At 32.3% G+C, this 23,883-nt stretch overlaps 1 protein-coding gene across 1 annotated transcript; it reads left to right on the plus strand.

Moving 5' to 3' along the window:
- Nucleotides 1-6,944: 6,944 nt before the first annotated feature.
- On the plus strand, nt 6,945-23,337 carry LOC146994182 (ribonuclease H2 subunit C). Its single transcript, XM_085826973.1, has 2 exons — nt 6,945-7,145; nt 22,803-23,337. Exons 1-2 carry the CDS (start codon nt 6,985-6,987, stop codon nt 23,101-23,103), a joined length of 462 nt encoding a protein of 153 aa, XP_085683099.1. The 5' UTR covers nt 6,945-6,984; the 3' UTR covers nt 23,104-23,337.
- The last annotated feature ends 546 nt before the right edge of the window (nt 23,338-23,883 follow it).

Genomic DNA, 23,883 nt, shown 5'->3' on the forward strand with positions numbered 1-23,883 from the left:
TGTTGAAAAAGTGTAATATATATATGGCCATTATTCTAGGTCTTTTAATGTCATTAGTTCAACCTTTAGCTGTGTGTATGATTAAAACATTCAAAGAAACTTTAAAAGGACAGTGGAATACGTGGTTATTAGAAGAAGAAAAACATTTACAAAAAGATGCCAAAGACGTCATGCCGGTCTAAAAATAGTGTGCGATTGGATATTAAAGGCATGGAAGGAAATTAAATCCGACATAATTCAAAAGTCATTTAAAAAATGTAATGTATCTAATAATCTAGACGGAATGTCAGATGATTTTTTATTTGTGGATCAGAGTAACAGTGTTGGTGAAGATGAAACAGAATTCAGTGATGTGCCTAAACATATACCAGAAGACGAATATGGCAAACTTTTCATGTTATCCAATAATGAAACTTTGCAAATTCCTAAGGTATGTCATTTCTTTAAAATAAACAGCATTTAATTGCATGCCGAACTCTTGATTTTTGTATACTAATCTTTTCCTGATTTTTAAATTTATCATTCTTATATCCAGCTTATAACGTGTACCCTTAAACTTTGATCTTATTTTTTTTATATTAAACAACTTATTTCATTAGCTTAAACAACATTTTAGCATAATATATTTGCACATAAATATAGCTTTCATTTATTTTGCATGAATTACAGTTTCATAAATTAGGACATTGGAACATCAATATTGCCATAATTTCTTTTGTAATTTTAATTTTGAATTTAACAAGGCTCTTACAGGTTTTTCTTTATTGTATATTATCAGACCTATTTTCACATTGGTGAACAAGCAATAAAAATCTGATTTGTGATAACAAGAACTTAAGTGTAACGTGTGAAAAAGTAATGATTGTTTTTTTCTTTTTAATATGAAAATTTCACACCGAAAAAGGATTATTTTGTCTTTGCTTATATTCGTAACTACACTTGTATGTCAACATGTTAAGCAACATATAGCAGTTTTCTGTTAAGAACTTACTATTAATACTGAAAACTAAATATGTAAATAATGTAATTGTATCTCCACATAAAAGCTTTTGAAATAATATGAGAAATTGCAAAAGATGAATGCATATTTTTAAATCAAAATTATAGTATAGGTGCTATTACTTCTGATAATGCTTGAATCTGGTTAATGATATGTAAAAAGATTTTATCTGGAACGAACATTCTCAAAGTAAAATTTTATGATATGGGTTATTTTCAACTGTACATAAATTTTAGGTGTATGGAATACATGAAAAGTGCATATACTGTTCATGTATTCCATACATCTAAAAATTTACTGCTTCGCTTGCAACCCAAAATTTTAACACTGCTATTTTTAGCCGCTAATAGCACACTTAGCGGGTACTTTTATTCATTTAATCCCCAATTTAAAAATTCATTTTTACATTACGGTGCTGTATGCATATAATGTCAATATTTATTGATTTTGTAGTAATTCTTATCTGAATTAAAAATTATGAGCAATTTTGTTTTTTCATTATGCACTTGGAAGAAACAGAAAACAATTTTTTTTCCTGACTAAGTATTAACAAATATTACTGCAAGAAATAATGCTTCGTTTGAAATTGGCACTTCATCAGTGAAGCCTTCTTCAGTGTTAGACATCCATTTTATGTCAAATAAGATATTCTTTTAATTTGAAATAAATGTTGGCCCAATATCGTTAAGTTTTGAAAATTTGGCAAATCTGGTGACTTCTTCCCAATTCTTGCTCCTGAAGATTTAGGTTTCCTTTTACTCTATGCCGCCGAAAATTGTCTCCACATCCCTCGCTGATAGTTATGTTTATAACAACCCTGGTGTTGAAAGTGTTAAATGTGTGGATTTTACATATTTCATTAGATTGTGAGGTATGAAAGGTTTCTGTATGAAGTTGATTCGAATGTGTTCAAAGGGTGAATATAGTGTGAAATTATTTGATAGCAATAAACATTGTAGAGACGTTAGATATTTTTTGAAAGCATTAGAAAGGAAAAATGAGCAATTCACTCGGCGGGACTTGAACCACGGGCCTCTGGAATACGCGTCGAGCGTGCTGACCACTACACCGCGAAGGCTTGCTAAGAAGGCGGGAGAAATAGCTTATATACTTCCATTTTTAAAGGGGCGACTGGGGATTAAGGGACCCAGTCACCAAATCCTGGTGGTGGAGAATCATCACCCACCACCTTTTTTAATTGGGGCCCCACTCAGTGGCGTAAATAAGAATATGCAAAGAATGCCGTCACATAAAGGCCCGAAGACTTAAAGGGCCCTTGAATGTCCTGCTGAACTACATTGATACGTTTAAACCTAAAAGACGATGGATTCTTTCATAAATATTATATATATAATAGAATCTGCCTTCTTTTATATTTTCAGGGTCCCTCTGCGTCATATGACACACTTAGGGGGCTCTTGGAAGCAGACAAAAAACAAAACTCAATTCAGTGTTACATGCACCAAAACTTCAACTGAATACAAAGCAGAAAAGCTATATGTTTTTATTTTGATTCCCTTCTAGAGGAGAGCTTTCGCCACCCAACCGTTTAGCGTCGCTGGCTGCCGTGCCGAAGGGTCCGGTTTCGAATACTGGAGATGGGAAGGCATGGATGTTTAAAGTGTCGGTGCAGCATGGCGGCAGTCTAAATATGCGGCGAGCCGAAAGTCCTTTCGTGTGGTTTGGCAGAAAGGAAGACCTTCGGAACATAAGAATTAAAAATGTACCAGAAAATATTTCGGCATGAAATTACTAAAGAAGGCGAAGTATCAGAAAATAGGCGATGAAAGGTCAGACAATATTCCAACCGCTCTTAGAGATGTATAAAATGAAAAATATTCATCCAATTTTGGTCATTATCCAGAAATTCTTACAAACGATAAGAAAGGATTTTATTTAAATCTTGGCCTTTGTACGCCAAAAAATACCGTTTTTCCCCAAAATAAAGACAGCAGATTATTTTCTTCTGTCCATTATACAATGATTAATAACTCCGTTTTAGAGACAGATTTTGCTTTGTTATTCACTTGAACTTAAGATTACTGCGAACTATGTTGGTTAATTTCAAATAAGGACAGACGTGGTCGACAGGAATACAGCACTCGCAAACATTACCCGTAAACGTAAAATCTGTAAAATATGAAATCAATTTCAGTTAAGAGAAATTAAATCCAGATAACTTTAGTAAAAAGTAACAATGGTTACATATGTAGCTAATTTTTTACCTGATGTGGAAGAATATGACGTTGTAGAGACATTAAGTGTTTTTTGAAAGCAGGAGAGATGACAAATGAGAAAAGCCCTCGCCGAGATTCGAACCACGGACCTCTCGAATATGCATCCCAAGAAGGCGGGAGAAATACCTTACATACCCCCCTTTTAGGGGGCGACTGGCGGTTAAGGAACATAATCACCAAGTTCTAGTGGTGGAGAATCATCATCACCACCATTTTAGTTCGGGCGCCACTATAGAGACATTAGTTTTTGTTTGTTTGTTTGAAAGCAGAAGAGATGAAAAATGGGCAATGCCCTCGCCGGGACTTGAAACACGGACCTCTCGATACGTGCCGAATGTGCAGACCACTACATCACAAAGGCATGCCAAGAAGGCGGCGAGAAATACCTTACTACGTTATAAAAATGCTCTCAAGCACTGTTAAATATTTGAATTCTGTTACATAAAATGAGTTAACTGATTGTTTAAGTAGTATTTGTTTGAAAACAAAGCTTTTGGATGAAATTAAAAATTCTCTTTTTTATTTCTTTCTACGAATATGGTGTACAAAGTAATCGTAATCACGAAAAACTCCGGTTATCATATTTCAATGGAAATATCCATTTTGATCGTTCCCTAATCCATCTGGGGACCCACCAGCGGCTGAGCAGTAAAGCCGCTAAACACTGGTAGTTCAGTCCGAGGTTCGAATCCCCCGAATGGCCTAGCTGCATGAGCCTTCGTAGTTTTCCCCATGTGTAACGTGTTTAGGAACCAGTTCCCCTTAGAAAGACCTCCATGAAGGCATCCCTTTCTCTAGGAAGGTGGCCCTCGAGGCTTTGTCGTAATCGCATAAACCAAACCGAATCCATTTTGTGGAGGGGGGTTACGTCTGTACGTACAGACAAAATAATCCTTTTTTCCAAAATGGATTCAAAAGGGATTTTTCCTCGACACTTGTATGTTCGCATGTACGTAAGTATGTATGCACATATATGTATACATATACATCGCCTAACTCAAAAACGATTAGCCGTAGGGCGTTAAAATTTTGCACATGGGCCTGCTATAATATCGATTTGTGAACTTCTCTTTTTTATTGCAATTGGCAGTGTACATGTGCATATATACCACCCCCTTACGCGGGCCTTTATTTTCGCAATCGTTGGTCGTAGTCATATCTGCCCATTACAGAAGTGTTTTAAATGATGAAAAATGCTTTGGCTATGTCAAATTTAAAAAAAAAAAAAAATCTACAAATAACGAAATTTAACTTTTCATTCGGTCTTCCAGTTCCTATACTTGGGAAAGTTTTGGACTCGTTATGGAAAAATAAATTAGAAATTTGACTCCCGTGCGACAAAAACTGAGCGAGATATTTAATTCAAAATTTGAAATTTTTCATGTCATTTTCAACTTGCCTTAAGGGATCGAATAATTAAATTAAAATTATTCGAGCAAATAACTTTAAATGAAATGCAGGAAAAAGTGTGTATAATTTAATAGGTGATACAAGGAATTCATATGTGTCCATATCAGATTTTTAACTATTAATCCTAATCTTTTATCAAAATGTTGGCTCCTGGAAACCTCGATTTTCGAGGGGGGGCGTTAGTACAGTAAATTTATTTTAGGGGGCCAAGAATTTTTTTGCATAGGGGCCCTAGAGTTCCAGTTTCGCCACTGGCCCCACTATAGAAACATTAGGTTATTTCGAAGCAGGATAGATAAAAAAATGAACAATGCCTTCGTCGGAACTCGAACCACGGGACTCTCGAATACGCGTCGAGCGTGCTGACCACTACATCACGAGGCCATGCTAGGAAGGCGGGAGAAGTACCTTACAACTTAAGGAATCGCAAAATTTTTAGAATTTAGGGAGGCACCTGGCAACAGAATTCAGGAACCGCAGAGTTTGTACCGTCTGGCAAAATGTCTAGCGGGGGGCTCTACTCTCGTGTGTCTTGTTTTCCCGAGCACGATGTCAAATGAAGTAAGAAAGGGCTTTTAATTTTCATAAGATGTATATATGAGTCTGATCCTTCAAATAAAATGTTTTCAGATTCAGTTCATTATGTGTGAGCGCCACAGTTAGGTAGACTGGTAGATCTTTTATCTGTGGGGAGATGTGCGTATGAGAAAATAACATAATTGGAGAAATAATTGAGGTTGAAATGGATGATACTAAATTTTTATGAGAAGAAGTACAGTCATGGAAAGCGTGTGGATGGCAAAATTGGGTGTTTCGAAGCATTGAAAACGTATCGAGCAAGGAGTTTTCCGTATAGTTACGGAGCGATTGAAAGTATGTCTTAAACATTTTTAAGGAAACTATTTTGCCGGTTTTTTAATTATTTCGGACAGTTTAAAGTCTCAGTTATGAGGATTTCATGCAGTTCTTTGTAAATCATAGTATTGTTTCCAAAAGTACCGAGATAGGTATTAACTAACCATAGACGAAACGAGAACATTCTAGAAGACGTTTTTAACGGTTTTCTCGAGAATATTCTGGAAGGTAGGTTAAAGCTATATCTACTCTGCCTGTCCTGGGAAAGTGCAGTATCTTGATTTCAGAGATTAGCATGTGAGCGATCGACCGAGTCGGGAACTGTACTTTAATGCTTTGTCGTAAAGCTGTCCTCACTGTTATAGCCTGAAGGCTGTGTTGCTAATTGTTCAGAGTGTTTCTCGTAGTTTTTCGATGAGCGAAAACGCCTCTAGAACTGTCCTGTATACTGGCGAATAAATTGCCTACTGCATACTTGTAAATAAATGGTGTTTTGATTCTTCATCAAGTGTTGTCATCTTTTGCTCCAAATCCAAGAACCCGTGGAGCACAACAGTATGTTAATACAGATGAGGGCCCACCAGCGGCCGAGCGGTAAAGTCGCTGAACACTGGTAGTTCGGTCCGAGGTTCGAATCCCGCGAACGGGCTGGCTGCATGGGCGTTATCGTGGTTTTCCCCATGTGTAACGTGTATACGAGCCAGTTTTCCCTAGAAAGTCCTCCACGAACGCATCCCTCCCCTTAGCCAGATAGCCCTCGTGTGCTTTGCCGTAATTAAATAAACCAAACCAACTAATACAGATGAGTCTCGGATGTTTTTTATCGCCGCAAAGTTAGACTCTAACAAAAAACACGCCTGCCTACAACAAATCTTAATTTCCCTACGTTGGAAATTTGCACTTATCTTCCTTATTCAAAAACCTGGTGAGCCTCAAGAAAGTCTAGCCAGCTACATTTCTATTAGCCTATTAGCCTGCTATTCCTATTAGCCTATTAGCTATTACATTTTAGCAAAAGTCTGGAGAACCTAGAACAAAATTGCTTCTTTTTCTTATTATCTCATCATTATCAGTTTGTCCTACCTATCTTTTGCGCTGTAAACCATATGTATTTCCATATACTTATTTAAATTAATGCTCTTTTTCTAAGATTCCTTTGCATATATCCAAATAATTAATATCCCAATTATTCATACAGTCAGTCATTAAAAACTATAAGCACTGTAATTTACCTGTAAAAACTGTAATTGTTTTCAAGACACAATAGTACATAGCTTGAAGCAAATTGGGCAATTTTAAAAATAGTATTTGAGTTTCTTAATAATGTTATTAAGGTTTATAGCATTAGAACAAATAACAAATATTATTTCACTTTTACCATGAAAACTTTCTTTTGCTTGATTTTTCATCATAAGGGCAGAAAGACTTAAGACATACAAAATAAAGCATCTACCGCCTCCGTGTTTGGCGGTGTAAATAAAAATGTCGCTACTATTAAATCTGGAATCGGAAGGAAGTAGTTTAAAAAGTGTTTCATGCCATTTAATGCCTTGCAAAATAGAGTATGATGGAAATGCCAATGTAACAAATTTTTATACTTCGAATATTCGTGAGGAAAACGGTGTTTTAAAAAACTCTTTCAGGTACTCGTTTAGTTTTCTGTTTTTAAATAAACGATTTCTCCACTATGTAAAAATAGAGCTTACTCTTCGAACTTTTTTAAAGCAAAATAGTAGTTATCATCAGTTTAATTTGTACAGAAAAGAAAACCTAGTTAAAGGCGTTGCAACCTCATAGGGGGAGGTAAACCTATCAAATCGTATATGCCTTACAACCTTGAATAACAGTTAAAATAATGCCATGATGAATGCCTAGATCATTTAAATAGAAATAACATATACACAATTTAGTTTCTTTATCCATCTTCTCAACTGAAAAGGCTGTAAACACGGTGAAATCATAAAAGGGACCTGAAGATCATACATATAGTAATTGAAGATTGAATAGAGATGCATGACTTTCTCTTTAGGGGAAAAGAAAACGGTTGATCTTTACATTATGGTAACTTGGCGTTTTTTTGGCGAAAATTTGGCGACCAACTCTCCTACAGCAACCCTCCATTTTTTTTCCCGCCGCCATTTTGTCTTCACGAAGTAAAGACATGTTTCTTTTCTTTTTATCTACTGAACACTTCTTCCAACAATCTACTAGCCGAATTACACTTATGCTAGAAATTTTATCTAACAAAACTGCTTAATCATGACAAATATTCACTGCAAAATTGGGAAAAAGTGCACAATACCATACTCCTTATGCGTTTTTCAAAATAACACATACACATAAACCATGTACACGCCAACTTATTTTTACTTAAAAAAACATCCCAGAATTTCACAAAAATGGCATTGTGCACACTCTTCACTATATGCATGTACACTGCTTTTTTCTCATAAATTAGAAAAATTTCACGAAAATACATGACAATTTTCTCAATCTTTAAACCCGGTAAAAAGAACATATATGAAATTACCTGATCGCGAAAAAGTATTTACCCTTTCCAAATATGAACATTTCCACATATAAAATAAATAAAATATCCAAAAACTTTTACCTCTACTTCATCTATTACATTATACACGTCACCAACGAATTCATACCGCAACCATTACAAATACTTAGTGTCAGATATTTAAATTATTTCCATGCACATTTACTTCAACTAAAACGTATACCAAATTCCTACAAACATAAATTTCACAAAATAACTATCATTTAATTCAAATATAATTAAATTCAAAAACACTACTTAAAATATAAATGAGCACATACATAAATACCCATTTCAAATTCACTTTAGTTACGGCCATGGGATCCAAAAATTCACGAACACTGTTTCACACAATACAGAATAAAGCCAAATACAAAATTTCCAGATTTTTTCCCCGATTTCCCCCCTTTTCCGATTAAAGAACCGTCCATTAATATCACATGACATATCCCATGATCTCTCATTTCCCTCACGCAAAATAATGCGTAATCGGAACTGAGTACTGCTCACATTATTACCAAAGTCCCAGGTAGTAACCTTTATCGCCTCCAAAATGTCCCCAAACTACCAGTTACCATATTGTAAAGATCAACCAAGAAAACAATGGTCATCTATCATTATATTGTCATTTATATAAATTAAGTTATTGCGTCTTAAGTTTTTTTTTTTTTTTTTTTCCTGCATGCAATAATTTTGAAATACCGAAAGTCGAAGTTTGTTTTTGCTCTAAATCAGGGTTTCTTAAATTGTGGGTTGCAACTCCCAAAGGGGTCGCGGGACTTGCAGCAGGGGGTCGCCAAAAATTTTAACAGTTTTGATATTTCTTTAAATTTTACAATTACCAAATATTTTACCACAATATATCTGAAAATAGATAAAGATGAGACAATACAGACAAAGAAAAAGAAAAAAAATGTTTCAACGCATTTTTTTTATAGTATAAAAGTTCATTTTCTTTGCTTTGCACCTTTTGCTGTCATTTCATCTGCTACTTATTTAAAATTTTCACATTGTTCTATATCTTAAAATTAGAAATTAAAGTTAATGACTTAAAACTCCAATAGTATATTACAGTACAAGTGAAAAAAAATTGACAGTTTCACTCGCGTGTGTGCCGGATTTGCACAATAATTATGGGGTCCCGTAAAATTTGTGTAAATATTATGGAATCCTGGGATTTCGCGAAAAACTCTCAATGATAAAAAGGGGTAGCTACTGAAAAAAGTTTAAGAAATTCTGCTCTAAATGAATGAGACAGGCCTTGAAATGAAGTTATATTTTGTTACTCTCAATAACACTATTCACACTGTACTATATAACCTTTCAGGCAATCAAAATTTCTCACCAGCCTTCAACCTATATGATGCAACACAAGCAAACATTTGTAAAGTTGGAAATATCTGTATTAGCTCAAACATTTTCCACTAAAATGTATTATGCAGAGACTAAAATTTATTCATTATAAACAAATTTCCTTGATATATGGAGTAGACCTGTAGTTCCTAGTTAAAGTAATCACTGCATAAACTTTTGCTAATATGTCAGATTTGCATGCTGCGAATTAGATGATTGAGCTTGGTAATTTTGGTAGCAGCATTGTGATTGCTTTAACATAAAAGTTTCTTTCTTTTTGTTACTATAACTGTGTTGCAGAAATCATAAAAGTGCTTTTGAAAAAAAAATGAGGGGAAACTTAAAATGTTTTGTTTGCTAGTATTTTGGAAGTACCCTTGTAAAAATTAGCTTTAATGTTTCTCTTAAGCTCAAAATGTTACAGCATAATTTTAAATGGTATTTTTATAATATTATGTGTTATAAGGTGCGTAACTTTTGTCTGATTCACACTTGACTAATATATTTGTAAGAAACTTATATTTTGTTTGCTAGCATTTTGGGTTGATCTTTGAATTATGGTAACTTGGCGATTTTTTGGCAAAAATTTGGCAACCAACTCTGCTACAGCAACCCTCTACTTTTTTTTCGCTGCCATTTTGTCTTCACGAAGTAAAGACGTTTCTTTTCTTTTTATTTACTCAACACTTTTTCCAACAATCTACTAGCCGAATAACACTTATGCCAGAAATTTACAAACCTTATTCCAAACATCAGCCGCATTTTGGAAGTACAGTTCTAAAAATTAGCTTTAATGTTTCTGTTAAGTTCAAAATGATGTAGCATAATTTTAAATAGCGTTTTAATAATGTATGATTATGTGTTATAGCACAAACTTACTACTTATTCACGCCTGACTAATATCTTCGTAAGAATTTTTAAATGAATTTTTACTCTTGATTGCACAATCTGTTAAATTTTAAAATAATAATACAATAGCGTAATGTTTATATAGTCAAAAGTCGTTAATTCGGACCTCAAAGCTAAAAACTTTCTGCGCATGCGCATAGGCATTTACGCGTGCGCGTAAGACCTTTATGACTGCGCATATGCATGTGCGCAAGCGCAGAATACGTTTTCGCATTCGCGTTTTATGTATAACGGACGGTATAAGCTAAAATTATCTAATTATCTATTTCAGTTAATGTTACTGATTGCGTTGTTCCTTAATCTTCGAGTTGGATCCGGCTTATTATTTTTTGCAGACTGTAAGAGCAATTTTATAAAAGTAAACTTGAACTTTCGATTATGTCAAATGTTTTCCGATGCTGAAGCTCCCAAAGGATCTACAAAATGAAAGTATGTTTCGATGTCCATCAAACAAAAAGTGGAATTGCTGCAAAAAATGGATAAAGACATGAAGAAGGTGACAGAGAGGTTAGTGAAAACGAAAAAATTTCGATTGACAAGTTAGTCGGTATTCTCGGCACAGCAATTACGGGACTTTGTAACTGAACAAGAAATTATGTCTGTTTATAGAATTAAAGAGAAAGTATTATCACATAAAACAAAGCAACTTAAACAACTTTACTACTTTAAACAAGCTTTTTTTTTCTTTTTTTTTTTTTTTTTTTGTAAATTTTGATACCCTTTAGATCATAATTGTTCTTTATTTTATAAATTACAGTTTCATATTTTTAATTTTAAAATTTCTGCATGCCATCTTACGAGATTTAAACTGATAATCTATAATCCGGAATTGCCGAAGTCCCGACGAGTCCGGATTAACGACTTTTGACTGTAATAATAATAGTATAATATTTTATACATTTAACAAATGTTTAAAATTAATACAAAGAGCATTTTATTATGCTGAAAACTTATAATTTAAAATTTAAAACTGCATATTATAAATTCTTATGTGTATATTTATTAATGATTAAATGCCTATAAAAATATGTGAAACAGTCATCAAAACTTAATCATTATGTCAATAATATTTCTATTCATATTAATTGTTTTTTTTTTCCTTTTCATATGGCTATTCTATTTTAGGTGCTTGTATAACTATAATAATGGAGAATTAAAAACTTTTAGTAGAATAATATCTGCTTAAAAATATGCTTTATTTTGTAAAACTAATTAACCCTCTAAGCGGCAAGGCCGTATATATACAGCTTAGAATATTTTTTGTGATATCTGCAAGAACATATATATGCGTGCATATTAAAATATGTCAAAGAAATTAAGGAAATATATCAAAAGTACACAAATTCAGGTATGAAATACGAGGAGAGTTTTTACATTAAAATTTAAAAAAAAAATTTCTGATAATAGTTTTGCAAAATTTGTGCTTTTTTAAAGAAAATCCTGGCCGCTCAGAGGGTTAATGATGATATATTTGCAAGGCTAATTTTAAAGCAAACAAGATGTAACTTAAATAGAATGTCTTTTGGTTTCGTAGAGCACATTTTATTCCAAAAGAGCTTAATCATAGCTCTGCTATATTTAAAAACTTCTTTCTCTGGGGTTGACTTGCACACCACACTAATGTTATTATTTCTATCTTCTCCAGAAGAATTTTCTGTACTTATGAAAAATATTCTGTAAAGCAGAATTCTAGTAATTCTTTCTTACAAGAGTAGAATGCTATTCTAAAAAAGTATTCGGCTAATCTTTGGAATATGGTAACAGGTAGTTTGGCGACTTTTTAGTAAGGAGATAAAGGTTACTAGCTAGGACTTTAGCAGTGTACATGGATAAAGTCAAGAGTGTGCGCAATGCCATTTTCGGGCAATTCCGGGATGTTTTTTTAAGTGAAAATAGGTCGACGTTTACATGGATGCCGTGTATGTGCAACTCTTAAAAACGTGGCAAGCAGTGGGCGATTCTGCACTTTATCCCAATTTCGCACCTAATCTTCGTCATGATTAAGCGCTTTTGTTCCATAAAAGTTCTAGCATAAGTGTAATTCGGCTAGCAGATTGTTGAAAATAAATGTTGAGCAAAAAAAAAAAAAAAAAAACTAGCAAGTTGCTGTAGCAGGGTTGGTCGCCAACTTTTCGCCAAAAAATCGCCAAGTTACCATAATCTGAAGATTAACCAAGTATTCTAGTAGTATAAATTCTATACTAACAGGTTCTATAATTTATGAAACTAACTTGCTAAGATTTTTATGAAAATAGCTAAGTTTGAGTATAAAAAATTTTTTTGCCTAATCTTTGAAATGCTTTAAGTAGTATTAATTGCAAATTTTTAAAAATTCCATATTTTATTACCAAATTTTAATACCAGATGTCCTTTGAAAAATATGAGTTAACCTGTTATTCATTTGGTATCATAAAATAATATTTATTAATAAAATAGTAATATAATACATTTAAAAATATATCTTATCAGGTAATTGGACATGCTAGGACCTGTATTGATTCCTTAATAAATTAGTTTGTTATACTCATATAATGTGCTATACTTTATTTGTGCAAGTGGATAAGACCATTGAATAATGGTAGTTTAATGCCAGATTCAATTCTCAATGACAGAATTGGCTGGCTGCCTGAGATTTACAATTTTTTTCCCATGCATAACATGCCAGTTCTTCATATCCATGGTAAAGCTGTAACAATAATCCAACTCTATAATTTATTAAAATGAATTTAATTACAGCTTTTAAAAATAACTATGAAATTGAAAGATACTTTTTTGATTATTCATATTCCCATGAAATTTTGTAAAGTAACTGGTGACAAAAATGCTCAGTTGGTTAATTTTGAGGCTCACAGGTCAGGTGCTATTTTATTTTCATAAATTAATAATAAAAGAAATAATTTAAAAGGAAGAAATATTATGTGGAAATTAAAAATGTATAATATTTATATTTACTTTCATATAGCTGCTGAGCAGAGTTAGGACAAGGGTGAGGCAAATGAGGTACTTGCTTCAGGTGAAAATCTAGAAAGAATGCCAAATTAACTCCAGAAATTTAGAAGTTCATTAAAAAAAATACATTTGTTAATTTTCAACATTGAAAAATATCAAGAAGCACTATTTTAAAAAGCAAAATTTTTACCAGCACTATTATGATAATTTAAAAATGTTGCATTCTTAATGCATCTTTTAAGGAAACACTATACAGTCAAAAGTCATTAATCCGGACTCGTCGGGACTTCGGCGATTCCAGATTATTGATTTTTCTAGATTATAGATCATCAGTTTACATCGCGTAAGATGGCATGCAGAAATTCTAAAATTAAAAATATGAAACCGTAATTTATGAAATAAAGAACAATTATGATCTAAAGGGTATCAAAATTTACAAAAAAAGCTTAATGTTTATTTGTTTACTTTATTAAACATTTCTTTCAATGTAAGTTGTTTAAGTTGCTTCATTTTATGTGATAATACTTTCTCTTTAATTCTATAAACAGACATAATTTTTTGTTCAGTTACAAAGTTCCGCTGTTCAAGTCCTGTTAATTGCTGTGCCAAGAATACCGACTAATTTGTCAATCAAAATTTTTTCGTTTTCACTAACCTCTCTGTCACATTCTTCATGTCTTTATCCATTTTTTTGCAGCAATTCCACTTTTTGTCTGATGGACATCAAAACATACTTTCGTTTTGTACGATCCTTTGGGAGCTCCAGAATCGGAAATTCTATTTGACATAATCGAAAGTTCAAGTTTACTTTTATAGTATTGCTCTTACAGTCTGCAAAAAATAATAAGCCAGATCCAATTCGAAAATTAAGGAACAACACAATCATCATTTAGCTTATACCGTCCATTATACATAAAACACGCACGCGAAAACGTATTCTGTGCTTGCGCACATGCAAATGCGCAGTCGTAAGAGGTCTTATGTGCACGCGTAAACGCCTATGCGCATGTGTCAACGCGGCACATGCGCAGAAAGTTTTTAGCTTTGAGGTCCGGATTATGGGTGTCCGAATTAATGACTTTTGACTGTATTGCCTAAGAAAACCACATTATGGATATCAGTAATTCTCTTCTGTCTTCCTGCATCCAAACATAGCTAAAACTTACGCTAAAAGAACACACTGAATAAATATTAATTTAGAAGTCAAACAACAAAAATCAGCGCTATATTTTCAAACAGTGAACAAATATTAATTTAGAAGTCAAACAACAAAAATAAGTGTTATATTTTCAAATTTTCACAGGATTAGTTTTGATGTTTTTACCGAACCATCAACTGCCATGGTGCAAATAAACGAGATAAGATATAGTGAAAAGACAAGCCTTGCCAGTGTGATTTAATTTGCATTGGTCAAACTAAGAAAGCCTTAAAATTTCCTGTTAAAGAATATGAGTCGTATGTTAGGAAAAAGAAAACACAGAATTCCTTTGTTGCCCAGCATTGTTGGTCCGAAAATCACACTTTCCATTTTTCTCCACCCAAAATTATTCAAAAAAAAATCTTCCATTGGGGAATTAGATTTTCTAGAGGAATTTCACATTAAAAAAAAAATCTTTCTGTTCTAGTTAACAACCTTAATTCCAATCCATCTTTACCTTCAGCGTTTAAGAAAATTATGTTTTAGTTTTCTTGTTTCATCAATAGATGTCATCAGTACCTTAATTTCTGTCCAGCCATTTTTATCTTATCTTTTCTCTATATCTTATCTCATTCATTTGTACTTTGGCTGCTGAAGATGAGGGTTTGGTACATCCATAGAAACTAGTCCTGTGAAAATTTGCAAATATAACATTGATTTTTGTTGTTTGACTTCTAAATCAGTAGTTAAAATTTATCTAAATGTCTTCCTCTTAATCTGTTTTAGCAGATGGATTAAAAGATTCGACACTTTAGTTTCATTTCCTTTAAGATTAGAGGGTGAAGAGGTAAGATAAGGCAACAGTTTTTGACTATTCTATTGTTTATAATGAAATAATAAAATGAACTGTTTCTTATCAAAGAGTTAAAACAGAAGCCTGAGAATTGTGAATTTTATTGAAGAATTGTAACAAACTGTTCCAGTTTATTCTGTGGTGACTGGTATTTAGATTGCAAAAAAACAGATATTTGCTGATACTAGTAATATCGAATTTTAATGTGGTACCAGAGGATTTGTTAAGGTTTTCTATGCTTTCACCGAGTATTGCAGGATATACCAATCAACTACTGAACTCGCTCAGCTAACATAATTTTTTCTGCCATTTTAGCTTCAACATTAAGCATTATTTTCTTCACAGTTACAGCATATAAAATTTAAGAGCAAAATCACAAAATATTAAGAAACAACATACCTTTAGAACTCCTCATAGAGGGTTAGGGGTTGTCATAATTTTTTTTTTTGGTTAGAGTAGACTGAAGGGTACCCCATGTATTATTGTGAAGTTGTTTCATTTATCGTCGAGTTGTTGTTTCGTTTATCGCCAAGTTGTTGTTTCATTTATGATAACCTGAGTAGTTGAATGTTATGGAAACTCTATTATGATGTAATCGGTTGCATGATTGTGGTAAAATTTGAATTATGTAATGTTTTGTAAGGGCTTGTGATGTGTTTTAGTTAGGAAGTACATTGCTTGTTTTGTTGTTTAGACGGTAGAATGGCTGAATGTACGAGGGTCAGTCAAAAAGTTAGTTGCACTGTCCAAGAAAACAAAACACGAGCAAACTTTCACAATAACTTTATTTATATCTTAAAGTTCTATTCAAAATCTACTTTTCAATGCAATTACATCCGTTATTTAAGCATTTGTCGAGGTGTGTATAGGGTATTTCTTCCGCTTTCCTAGCGTGCCTTCATGGTTTGGTGCTCTACAAACTGGGCCAGTATTCCAGAGGTCTGTGGTTCGATTCCCAACAAAGACGATTGCTTATTTTTCATCTCTCCGGTTTTTCCAAATAAACTAATGTCTCTACAAGCTTTGGTCAAGAAGACTAAGCTGAAGTACAGACACAGTTTCATCTGACTGTAAAAATATAGTTTTAAAATTCTAATCTGTCTTTTATGCTCCATTTCACATCTTTTTATTTATTTAATTCCTGTGTTATTTTAATTTTTTAATCTCTGTTTATCATTAATTTATTAACATTTTTATTTATTACTTTATTTAGTTTTTAATATTTATTATTTTATTCATTATATGTTACATGAATATTCTATTTTATTTAGTGTCTGCTATTATCTGCATTTAGATTTGAAACAAATTAACTTTTGTGTGGATAAGTTTCCAAATTTAAAAAAAAGTTCTTTAATGCTTATATTGATTTAAAGAAATGAAAGATTTTAATATGAATTAATATTAAGCATGTTCTGTATGTGAGAATTTAAAAAATAGAGTAAATTATTCAGATGTTGGTAATTTTAATTTGATTTTTTGCATAATAATTCCAGTTAATTTGAATTTTAAAAATTCATATGTATGAGTCATAAATGTGGCTCACATTTGACCACATCATGTAGCGACAATGTTATGGCTAGGAAAAGTAAAATAGAGTCATTAGAAAGTTGTCTTCAAACTGAAGAATAAATCACAATACTATCCAGAGTCACTTTATTGCTTTAAACTCCTCCTTGCTTTCACAATCCTTACCTGATGTTGCTGCATCAATAAGCAGTTGATACCAGTATCACTTTCCCACAGTCATTTGTAAAAATATTGCTCGAAAATCACTTCCATTCAGTTTTGTGGCCTTACAGACATTTTGGGATACAATTAATGCTCATGTTGCAACTGTAATCTGCTCCTGCATCTTCAGAACTGTCTTGACTAATACTATAAGAGTGGGCCAACTTGTATGAAATGGGAAAAAAAAAAAAAAAAAAAATTAATTTCAAGTTCAGGATATAAAACTATTTTCTTCTAATCCAGTAATGTTTCATATATTGAACTAATGAACTGAAATTCATTGAAATCGAAATAAATTACCTAATACATACTTGTGCAATAGCTGCAAAGTAAGATAATAATAATTTATTTACTAAAGTAATATTGATTATATTATCTCCTAATATAAATTTAGAAGAATGTATCTAAATGAAGCAATTCAGAAGTATGAAATATAATCCTGAAAATATTATTTTTAAAGGAACTTGAATTTAAATCATGAAAAATAGAAATGCAAACTTTTAATATGAAAATTAATAAACCAGGTAATTATCGTCATTGATCGGAAATTGGTTGACTTTTCAAGAGGAACAAACCAACCCCTGTTCAATAAACAATAATTGATAAATGCGAAGGTGTTTCGTCTTTTACTCAATTAAGATTAATGATGCCAAACTAGCAATTTTAGTTAAGACCAAAATTGTAGTCGAGTTTTAATTCAATTAGTGAGATTAAAAAGATGAATTAAGACGAAGTAGGATAAGTAATGGATATGTTAGAAATCTCGAGATATTATAGCCAAATTAAGTAGAGTACTATAAAGAATTCATTTTGAATGTAGCATTTCCATAAAGTTAATGGATTTTTAGAAATCTTGAGTTAATACAGTATAAAGTCCGAAATCTGGACGTTCGTTACCCGGAATGATCTAAAATCCGGACCTCAAAATCACCAACAACGTTTTTTCTCGTAGGCTTTATGCATGCACATTTGATTTCTCCTCCGTGCATAATAAAACATCTGGAGAGTCCCAATTATTAATTTCACTTCAACACTAAATAAAATACCTTGTTATTGAAGAAACAATCATTTTAGCATAAATTTGTACTATCAGTAAGTTGGCTTCATTGCTGCGTATCTGCTTGACACGTATCACAAACTGAAACATTTCACATACATAAATTGTTGATCTGATGCCATTCTGGCGAATTATTATTTATTATACTTTTCTTTCATCACTGCAGGGCCCACCAGCGGCCGAGCGGTAAAGTCGCTAAACACTGGTAGTTTGGTCCGAGGTTCGAATCCTGCGAACGGGCTGGATGCATGGGCGTTTTCATGGTTTTCCCCATGTGTAACATGTATACGAGCCAGTTTCCCTTAGAAAGTCCTCCACGAAGGCATCCCTCCCCTTAGGCAGATAATATCCTCGAGGCTTTGCCATAATCACACACACACACACACTTTCATCACCGCATGTTTATAAAAATATGGCAACTTGTGCCGGCCCTCAATAAGGCTTAAGTATATGTGGGAATTTATTTATTCAGAACTCTGATAAGCCTTAAGCATGTGCAAGAAATAGACACAAATATAATAAATAACTAAACTAATACAATTCAGGCTTAATTGTCTCTGTGCGATAGAAGTAAGATAAAATTTAACGGAACAACTTGTCGTTAGTCGCCAAGCTCATGATGCATAGCCAAATATGTATAGTGAAGGATAGCTAAATTTGATGATGATAGCCGCAAATTTTAAAAGTTTTCAGATATCGCAAAACAAAGGTGAAATTTTCCAATTAATGGATTTTGTAAAGAAATGTGGAGAAGTGGTAATAAATAAAGATGATGAAATGAATGATATAAAAGAAGTTTTGGTACTTTTCCGTTTTGCCGGCACAGATCTCACCAAGCAGATTTTATTGGTGACACAACACACAGTATACACATACAAAATGTTAACAAATGTTAGTTCTAAGAAATTTCTCATTAGAATTGATGAATTTAACCCTTGACTTTGCCTTTTTAATATTTTCGCCTTCGGGTGAGTGGTATGATTGCATCCTAATTACCGCGAATGACCTTCGGGCATAAAATTGAACTATCTGGTAAAAATTCTATGTAATTGTATGCCAGTATTGAAAGAATCAATGTGATAAGAAATGACTGCGACTTGTTTTGAAAATGAGGTGTGAAAAGTTTACCAGCGAGGAAATTCCATTTGGCATCGATTGTACCATAAATGGAAAAGTACCAAAGTTTTTCATTGTGATGATAATGCTTCTCAATCATCAATCGATTCATGAATGGCGAAATTTGTAGTATGGTTCTAGATCCATAAAATACCTCTACCTTTAGTGAAGTGACAAAGAAGTTATTGAAAATGAGAAAAGGAACAGCTTCAGTATAGCTATTATACACGATTTTAAAAGAAAAATATTAAGGAATGATTAATGAAAATCATTAAGGTTAAAAAGGCTGTAATTTTAAAAACAATGCTGGAAAATCTCACTATTGCTTGGCTTTCCAAAATATAAGATACCTTTACAATATAATTATATATATTGTAAAGGCATCTTATATTTGGGAAATATACCAAATATAAGTGATCTTACATGGTATCTTACATTATTCACAACAAACTTTATCCTTCAATAATCCACAATCCATCAAAAATCCTCTAAAATGTTCATACTCTCCTGTACTACTATACTGCCAACTCCCATCTTAAATTTTCCTTTAAAATCTCCTGATACTTAATTACAACATCACTAACAGCAGGTTTAGAGCAATCCATAGCTAAATGCAAAAATCTTATCTCTAAAACAGTATTCTCCACAGTATCTGAGTGTTAAACAATTGCTGAAAATAGTGTTACGAATTTTGTGTTTAAAGAGTTAATTTTAGTAGAAATCTAATAAAAAATGTTGGATTTCCCTGTGCAATGCAATGCTACCAAATTTTAAGAGAAAGCTGTGCCGGAAAAATAAGAATACAAGAGCACGCACATTTAACTTTTAAGTAAATGGATATCTCGGGAATTTGTATTGAAATTCAATAAGTGTAATTGACCACTATATTAGCTGTGATCGTAATTCCATTCTCTTTAGAAATAAGAAATTTACGGTTGTTTACAATGTGTTTGCCAAATAGTACCGGTTACCGATGAGCTCGCAAACCAGTGTGGGTTGCCACATCATATCATTTGTCACCATTTTTGTCAATATTTTTTGATTAAAATTCTGGGTGGGCTATACTAAAGCTGTTCCCGAGAAAATTTCGATTGACAAGTTAGTCGGAATTCTCGAAACAAGAGTTGAGTTACAAGGCTTCAACAATGTAACTGAACAAGAGATTATGTTTGTCTACAGAATTAAAAAGAAAGTATTATCACAAAAAAAAAAAGCAACTTAAACAACTTGCATTGAAAGAAATGTTTAATAAAATAAAACAAAATATTAAGCTTTTTTTTTTTTTTTTTTTTGTAAATTTTGATATCCTTTAGATCATAAATACTTCATTATTTCATAAATCACGATTTCATATTTTTAATTTTATAATTTCTACATGCCATCTTAGTAGATTTAAACTGATGATCCATAAAAATCCCAAATCCAGAATCGCAGAAGTCCTGACGAGTCCGGATTTCGGACTTTGTACTGTACACCCAAATTAAGTAGTAAAAATATTTTGTTATATACTTGAGTAAAATGTCCCCCTACACCCTCTCTTTCATGCAAGTTAATTCAAATTATTTTTATAAATATAATAAACAGCAGTTAACCTTTGCTATATTTATGAAATAGAACTCGAAGTAATCATAATAAACATGAGAAACATAATAAACAGTGCAATGTTTCCAAAATTAATGATGTACAAGTCGAAAAACTGAAATACAGTCAAAAGTCGTTAATCCGGACTTGTCAGGACTTTGGCGATTCCGGATTATCGATTTTTCCAGATTATAGATCATCAGTTTAAGTCTGGTAAGATGGCATGCAGAAATTATAAAATTAAAAATGTGAGCACGTAATTTATGAAATAAAGAACAATTATGATCTAAAGGGTATCAAAATTTACAAAAAAAAAAAAAAAAAAAAAAAAAGCTTAATATTTATTTGTTTACTTTATTAAACATTTCTTTCAATGTAAATTGTTTAAGTTGCTATGTTTTTTATGTGATAATACTTTCTCTTTAATTCTATAAACAGACATAATTTCTTGTTCAGTTACAAAGTTCCGCTGTTTAAGTCCTATAATTGCTGTGTCGAGAATACCGACTAATTTGTCAATCGAAATTTTTTCGTTTTCATTAACCTCTGTGTCACTTTCTTCGCTATCGGAAGCGCATTATAATGACGAGGAATTTGATTTAAATAATATCAAAGACGGAGTACATCGAGATGAAATACTACATTTAGTAAGGAATTATAAGCCAAATAAAATAAAAACATCTGCCCTGAAGATAAGGATAGTGCTGACAGATCAACTTCCAGTTCATTGCGTGCCGCGACGTTCCCCCTCCACCCCACACACACACGCAGAGCAGCGTGAAATTGATAAACAGATTTCGGAATGGTTAGATAAACAAATCCATTATCCTTTATCCATTTTTTGCAGCAATCCCACTTTTTGTTTAGTGGATTTCGAAACATACTTTCGCTTTGTAGATCCTTTACATATTAGTAAATACATATCAGAAATTCTATTTGACATAATCGAAAGTTCAAGCTTACTGTTATAAAATTGCTCTAACAGTCTGCAAAAAATAATAAGCCGGATCCAACTCGAAGATTAAGGAACAACGCAATCTGCAACATTAACTGAATTAGGTAATTTTAGCTTAGCTTATACCGTCCGTTATACATTAAACGTGCATTCATAAACAAATTTTGCGTATGCGCACACACGTATTCGCAGCCGTAAAGGTTGACGCATGCGCAGAAAGTTTGTAGCTTTGAGGTCCAGATTATAGATCATTTCGGATTATGAGTGTCCGAATTAATGACTTTTGACTGTCTGACTGACTGAAAAAGGTACAAATAAATGCACAAGGTAAAATGAGCATAATATACGAAAAGGCCAGAATATGAATTAATTAACTTACGTACTTTCTAGTGGGATGACGATGATGTGTGCATGTCTGTTTTCTAACTCAGAAGGAGTGTGGTAGGCTATGCTATTGGATATGCAGGGAGCTGCAGTGGGGATCTTTTGAATTATTACCTTTGGTGAACCTTTGAAAAGCTATTTTTGGTATGTGGAAGGGAAATGGTTGCAGAGCTCTTTTGCGAGTGTAAATGTGTCTGTTAAAATTTTGATATTATATTGACTAGTGAATGGAAATTAATTAATTTCTGGCAAATTGTCATGGCATAGCAAGGAAGAAAAGAAAAAAAAAAAGGAATTTTTACTGCTAATGAACTATTTAGCAGACTCAGAGTATAAAATAGGCTAATTTTTTTAGTAACAACAAAAAGAATAAGAAAAAAGCCAGAAAACAATGATTTTTTTATATTATATACACTGATTTCTGTAACTAATTCATTTATTAATTTTCATATTAAAAGTTTGCATTTTTATTTTTCATGATTTAAATTCAAGTTCCTTTGAAAATATTATTTTCGGGATTAAATTTCATATTTTTGGGTTGCTTCATTTAGATACATTCTACTAAATTTGTATTAGGAGATAATATAATCAATATTACTTTAGTAAGTAATATTTCATATATGTAGTCATATTTCTGACTCATCTTGTGTATTAAACTGAATTTCGTATATATATTTTATCAAATACATATACGTTATTCATTTATTGATAAGTTGATTTTTTTTATAGAGGACATCCTTTACAAGGACAAATAGTTCAAGTGCCAGATAGATATAAAGGAGTTGTCTTAGAAGAAAACCCAAAATTTTCTTCCTCTGAGGATAAAAGAGAATTTAAGATAAAAGGAACATTTGAGAAATTCACTGCATGGAATTGGGATAAAATTCCATCACCCAGTGACAAACTGATTAAAGCTTTGCAGTGGATAGATGTAGCTTCAGCTCTACATACACCAGTTAGTCAGTATAAAAATGACCATGAAAAGAAGAGTTTGAAAAATAAAAAGAGAAAGTATCATAACTCAGAATGACTGAGCATTCTTCTTTTTATTTCTATGTGGTTGGATGTATTTGAATTGCTGAACATTGTTCATTCTAATCATTGCTGTGAATTATGTTTAATATGAAATATTTTGCATAAATATTAAAAAGGAATTTCTAGTATTTTATATTGATGTATCAAAAAATCTGTTTTAATGTTTTTTTAAAAGGGGCCAGAGGTATTATTAGTTTTTTTAATAAAATTTTGAATGAAAATATTGTAATTTATTTTAGTGTTTTTTTTAAATATTAATTACATGATTTTTAAATAATATTTTTAAAATGTTTTCTTGTTAAAGAGATGTAATTCACATGTTTTTAATTCTTAAAACTCCATTCTCATGATGTGGATAAAAAAGACTGAATGGCTAAAAATAGTATTTTATTGTGTATTATTATTATTATTACCGTAATTTCCGGAAGAAAGGCCGCATCAGCGTAAACGCCGCACTCGAGAAAAATGGCGGGAAAAAAATTAAAATTACACAGAAACGCCGCATCAGCGTAAACGCCGCAATAGATTAAATTGCGCGTGACATCGTCGTGGGCCGTATAGATGCAAAAACTCAACTTAAGTCCTGATATATGACATACCAGTTAAGAAAAATGCATGAAATGAAACCATAACTCAAAAAAAAATAAAGGTAAGAAATGTATAGCTTCTGTGCCGTTTAGAGACATTTTCAAAAATTTTCCGCTCCCTAATTAAAAACTATCCAACAAGTACTTATACTCTAACTGATGGGATCTGTATTTGGCAGAATGCCAAG

Source organism: Stegodyphus dumicola, chromosome 11 (genome assembly GCF_044657685.1).
Source record: "Stegodyphus dumicola isolate Sdum_Otavi_A_Nest chromosome 11, ASM4465768v1".
NCBI classification, from domain to species: domain Eukaryota; kingdom Metazoa; phylum Arthropoda; class Arachnida; order Araneae; family Eresidae; genus Stegodyphus; species Stegodyphus dumicola.